Below are 6064 nucleotides of genomic sequence, written 5' to 3' on the forward strand. Positions count from 1 at the left end.
CTTCACTCTTTTACTGGAGCTTCTAATCGATAAAGGCAAGAATTTTCAAGGCTCTGTACTCGAAGAGGACTTTGTCTTACTGGTCACTTTGTCTTACTAATACGTCTGTTCATCAAACCCTAAATAGTTTTGTTGTTTTATAGGTGGTAGGAAGTAGCTAGCATATTTTGCTGAAGAACTCCAAATGATTGTTTACTATTAGAATTGTGCAAATGATGGTTTCGTATGAAAATTTTATGAGTACCTATAATTCACGGAAATGGACACTTAGGTATAGAAAGTACATATGGGTATAGAAGAAAATTGAAATGTAAAAGTTCTACCCGAAATGCAGCACTAAAATATCTGTTTAGAGGACTTCCCTGGTGGTCCCAGGTGGTGCCAGTGGAAAAGAACCCACCTGCCAATGCAGGAGATGTAAGAGACGGGGGTTTGATCCCTGGCTTGGGAAGATCCTCTGGAGGAGGGCATGGCAACCCACTCCAGCATTCTTGCCTGGAGAATCCCCAGGGGCAGAGGAGCTTGGTGGGCTACAGTCCATAGGGTTGCAGAGAGTCGGACAGGACTGAGCAACTAACACTTTCACTTTCTGATGGTCCAGTGGTTAATACTTCATGCTCCTCCCAATGCAGGGGGCCCAAGTTCAATCCCTGGTCTGGGAACTAGATCCCATATGCCTCAACTAAGAGTTGGCGTCACACAACTAAAGATTCTGTATGTTGAAACTGAGGCCTGATGCAGCCACATAAATAAATACATTAAAAAAAAAAACTGTTTAAAAGACATCAATATTTTAAATAGGCAAAACCTGAAAGAACTCTTATTTCATCAAAGTCACGATTGCGTCATACTGATAATTTACAGAGTCGAAGATGTCTCACTCATTCTATTTATCGTTTTGTAATAACTGCTGAAATCTATTTAAACGCTATTAGTATATTTATGCATGCATCATATATTTTGCATCTGCAGTGCATTAAAGAATTGTTAACAATGGAAATGTATCAAGGAGCCGAAGCTGTCTCTGATGGCTCATAATCAAGCTTTGTGACAGAGACTCGTGCTGATGGATTAAGTCAGATACTAGCCCCAAAGGACCACATTTAGTAGAGTTATAAATGTCCTGTTGATTAGGCCCACATCATGCAAGACACAGTGACGCACACACGAATACACACTCACCGTCACATATGTGCTCACACACCCGTACACGAAACCCGCCCGCCCGCTCGCGAGGAGGCTGAGATGGCTCAGAAGGAATGTGGTACAAACCCCAGATTGATTCTTTCCACATGTGGAGAGATCCCAGCGGGCACGGAAGCCAAGGAGCGGAACGTGCAGTGGACTTCGCTGGGGACGTAGCAGGCGCAGGGGTGGGGGCAGGCCAGTGCCACGTGGGGGCGTCCCCAGAGCAGAATCAGCACCATGGAGAGGGCCCGCCATCGCGCCCATGTCATCGGCATCTCGTCCGGGTGGGCCATCCCGGCACACCTGTCGGGGAACCACACAAAGCCAGGTGTCAGACAGCCCTTCCGTACTGCCAGCTGGTTTTACCTGCACTGTGCCTCACGACGCTAAGCTTCCCAAGGCGTCACCATGGGGCGTCTGAATGACGCAAAGCATGTGCGTGGAGCAACACAAACTTTAAGATTTTTTTTCAATTGTCGTTTGCCACTCAGTTTAATGCAACTGTAGAATACAGCCTTCACTCTTGACATTGATATTACAACTTGGAAATGTCGCTGTGTTTTAAGGGAGGATATGAATTTGACAGGCCCAGTGGAGTGGGTAGCTGTTCCCTTCTCCAGGGGGATCGTCCCAACTCAGGGATCCAACCCAGGTCTCCCGCATTGCAGGCAGGTTCTTTACCAGCTGAATCACCAGGGAAGCCCAAGAAGGCTGGAGTGGGTAGGCTATCCCTTCTCCAGGGGATTTTCCTGATCCAGGAAGCCAACCAGGGTCTCCTGCATTGCAGGCGGATTCTTTATTAGCTGAGCTACCAGGGAAGCCCTGTACATACCGACAAATACACAAATGGGTGTATATATACAAACATATATTTGTATAAAAGTATGAAAGCTGAAAGGAAAGGGTTAGTCACTCAGTCATGTCCGATTCTTTGCAACCCCATGGACTGTAGCCTGCCAGGCTCCTCTGTCCATGGGATTCTCCAGCCAAGACTACTGGGACGGGTTCCCATTTCCTTCTCCAGGGAATCTTCCTGACTCAGGGATCAAACCCAGATCTCCTGCACTGCAGGCAGATTCTTTACTGTTTGAGCCACCAGGGAAGTCCTATATGCATAAGTATGCATTTGTAAAAATTTATATATATACACAAATATACAAATATATGTATATGTAAATATGTATTTGTATAAATGTATTTATAAGGGCTTGCCAGGTGACTCAGTGGTAAAGAACCTGCCTGCCAATGAAGGAAAGTCAGGAGACACAGGGTTCAATCCCTGGGTCAAGAAGATCCCCTGGAGGAGAAAATGGCAACCCACTCCAGTATTCTTGCCTGGAGAATTCCATGGACAGAGGAGCCTGGCGGGCTACAGTCCAGGGGTCACAAAAGAGCTGGACATGACTTACCCAACTAAACAACAATGTATATATACCCACAAGTATATACTTGTATGAATGTGTATATATATATATTTGTGCTTATATATAGCGATGAGAAATTCCATGGACAGATGAGCCTGGTGGGCTATAGACCATGGTGTCGCAGAGAGTCAGACAGGACTGAGCGGCTAACACCCACATTATTTGAAACATGTTTCAAGTCATAAAAGTAACTGTTATCTATCCACCTCCGATGTTTATCTCGAGCCGTTACATACTGTATATAACTGAATAACAAGCTTCTCAGGAAATCCATTAGGACCAGAAGTATTTCCTTCTTTTAATGGCATTCCTTAAAGTTTTACTCATACCATCTTCAAGGGCTTATAGAGATGTTCACTAAAGCAGAATGTATTCCATTGTATGTGGGTTTGTCTCCTCTCCTTAATTTTTTTTTCCTCCCTTGGAAGAACCGAAATGTTGAGAGGGAAAAACATTATTCTTTACCAGGGAGCAAATTTGGAGAAATGTCTGAAAAATGTGCCATGAGAGACAGAGGCAAGGAATAGCCTGATGAAGAATCTTGAGGCAAACAAAAAAACGTCAGTAAGACCAAAAAAAAAAAAGGAGGGGGGGGGGGGGGAAGGAAGTATAAAGGATAGGAAAGAAGGGAGATCATAAGGGAAAATAGGGAAAGAGAAAAAAGGAAGGAAAAGATCAGATAAAATATTAGCTTGCATCAGCCGCTACCTCCTTTAGAAAGTCAGTGACTATTTCTTCATGCATCAGTCATGCCTTCATCAAATCACACTTTCGGCAACTCTTGCATGAAGTTTATGGATCAGTAAGTAACAACACAGGGAAGGTGGAGAAACACGGATAGAGAAATGCGCCGGTTCCCCACGGTTGCCAACTCCGACTTCTGATCATAAACACTCTTTATTTGCTCCCGGGCTGTAGGGACACCCCAGATGCATGCACAGCGTTTCTCGCCCTTTAGGGGCCCTGGGAACAGACGTTTTCTGAAGCCCTTACGCGTTTCGTTTTTCAGCTGCTCCTAAAGAGCTGACGGTGCAAGCAGCTTTGCAAACACCGAGCCCAGGCGCCTCCTCTCCGCCTTGGAACCGACCGGCTTCTGCAGAGCGTTTTTCGGTTCTCCAGGCCCCTCACCCGCGCGCTTGACCCTCCACACGGGCTCATGCCCCCCGCAGGCGGAGCTCGTCCCCGGCGCTCGGCTTTCTACCCAGGCCCCCCCCCCCCCCCCCGCCAGAAGACCGCAGGGACGCGCCCCCGCTCCCCTTTGAACCCCAATCCCGAGGCCTCGCGGAGAAGCCTCCCTGAGTCTGCACGATCTCCGGGCACGCCCGGCGACCCCCGGGAAGCTGGACTCGGGGCGCGAGGCAGTCGGCGGGCGTCCACCCGGCGGGGTAGACTATGGAGGGGCCGGACGCGCGGCCTTGCGCCCCTGGCCGGCTTCCAGCGCGCGCTCCGGGCGCGCCCGGGCAGGCTGCGCCGTGACTTCACGAACGAGCTTTCCCGGAGCGCGGCTCGGGTTACCCCGAGGGTCTCCGACGCCGGAGACTCGGACACCAAAGGGCGTCTCTCCCCCAAACTATTGACTTCCTCAGCTTGCGCGCGGATCAGAGACCCCACCCACCCACCCACCCACACCCCCGTCCCCCGGCAGAGGAAGGGGGTTGCTTTGCGTCTCCCCACTTTGCAGGGCAAAAGGAGGAGGTGGGCGGGGGTTAGCGGTGGAGAGTCTTAGGGATCTGGAGAAATTGGGGAGACGGCCCCGCAACTGTGACTTGCCCCTCGCCACCAACGCAGGAGCGCAGCCGGTTACACTTGAGGGTCTTGTCGGGGGGTCCCCAGGAAACCAGGGATGGAGGAGAGAGAGGCCACTTTGGAAAGGGGACCTTAGACCTAGTCTGTGCATCTTCCGGGATGATTTCCGTCAGCTTCTGTGCTGGATGGTGCTGTGCTGTGCTTAGTCGCTCAGTCGTGTCCGACTCTTGGCGACCCCACGGAATTCTCCAGGCCAGATACTGGAGTGGGTTGCCATTTCCTTCTCCAGGAGGATCTTCCCCACCCAGGGATCGAACCCAGATCTCCCGCATGGCGGGCTGATTCTTTTACCAGCTGAGCCACCAGGAAAGCTCTTTCTGGATGGTAGCTGTACCCTTAAAAGAGCGCCAGGAAACATTTCCAGAAGTCTTCTTTGCCCTCGCCCCCTGCTCCCCCCAATGCAATACCGGTCCCCTTTCCAACTCTCTCCACCCCTTGCAGACAGAGCAGGCCCCCCCGCCCCCACCTCCCCAGCAACCGCCGGGGGCGCCCAGGCAGCCCTCAGTCCTCACCTGTTCGTCGGAAGCCGCGACCCACCGGAGCGGTGCGCCCAGAGCATTCACCGGGCCGGGGCGCGCGAGTCACCGCCGGGGGTCGGCCGGGGCCATGTCCTGCTGCCCGGGGGGCGAGGCGAGCGGCTCGGCTTCCCAGCGCGGCGCCCTTTTATTCCCGTCGCCGAGAGCCTTCCCCGAGAGCACGCCTCGGCCCAGCCCCACCCTGCCCCACCCCGGGGAGACGGGGCGCGGGGGACCCTGGCCGCGCCGCCGCCGCGCGCTCAGCCCTCCTCTCGGCTCCGCATGGCGCCGCGGCCCGGGTGGGCACGACTCGTCCACGCCGGTGGGGCGAACCGCTGGGGCCCCGCGCACACACGGCCGGCTGGAGGAAGCTGGAGGGGCTGGTGCGGGGGTCGGGCGGTGGGGAAGTATCCGGGCCCCCTCACCCGCGAGAGGAACTCCGGGGGGTACCCGAGGGACGGAGAGATACCCGGGAGCGCACAGCCCCGAGGTCTGCGCCCGGAGCGCCCTTCCCAGCAAGATTTGGAGGAGGACTGTGTCTTTCCTTTCACGGGGGGAAGAGAGAAGGAATACGGCTTGCGCTCCCCCAGGCGGGCTGGAGTTTTCTCTGGCGGCGCCTCCGGACCCCGAGTGCAGGCTGCAGGCAGCCGGGGGCGCCCGCCGGCATCTCCGGAGGAGCCGTAGGCGAGGCTGCAACCAGAGCCCCCGGCCACGCCCTCCCGCTTCTCCTGTGGCTCCTGGCAGCCACCATCCCTCCTCCAGCCTGAATCCTCCTGCCAAAAAAAAAAAAAAGGTGGAATGCTTTCTTTTTTTTTCTTGTCCCGGTTTGGAGAGCCTGAAGGGGCTGGGCCCGGATGAGCGCTTTGGGGAGCCCCGAAGTACTGGCTGGGGCAAGTGAGATGGAGGGCTGGAGGGGAGGGCTGGGGAAATCGAGGCTGGAGAGGACCCTGCTCTCTGTAACGCAGAAGGGGAAGCGGGCAGAGAAGGACCTATGTTGGTTTCCAGGAGGAAGGAGAACTGGAAAAAAAGGGCAAGGGGTCAGGTGAGGGCTGTTAGCAGTGAGACCACCTGGGCAGAGTTAAGGCAGGCTAAGGGCAGTCACTGGGAAGAGAGAAAAACAGGCTGAGCACC

General features: G+C 53.7%; 1 protein-coding gene across 2 annotated transcripts in view; it reads right to left on the bottom strand.

Moving 5' to 3' along the window:
• The window catches only part of MXRA5 (matrix remodeling associated 5), a 29662-nt gene extending 24070 nt beyond the window's left edge, over positions 1–5592 (bottom strand). The window contains exons 1-2 of one of the 2 annotated variants that reach the window (XM_027533533.1): positions 4931–5592; positions 1273–1491 (exon numbers count right to left, since the gene is read on the bottom strand). In XM_027533533.1, the coding sequence (XP_027389334.1) occupies positions 1273–1491; positions 4931–4977 (266 nt within the window). In that variant the 5' untranslated portion in view covers positions 4978–5592. The remainder of the gene's footprint in view (positions 1–1272; positions 1492–4930) is intronic. The other variant, XM_027533534.1, reaches the window with a different exon arrangement.
• Between the last annotated feature and the right edge of the window lie 472 nt (positions 5593–6064).

The sequence above is a fragment of the Bos indicus x Bos taurus genome, chromosome X (genome assembly GCF_003369695.1).
Source record: "Bos indicus x Bos taurus breed Angus x Brahman F1 hybrid chromosome X, Bos_hybrid_MaternalHap_v2.0, whole genome shotgun sequence".
In the NCBI taxonomy this organism is placed as follows: domain Eukaryota; kingdom Metazoa; phylum Chordata; class Mammalia; order Artiodactyla; family Bovidae; genus Bos; species Bos indicus x Bos taurus.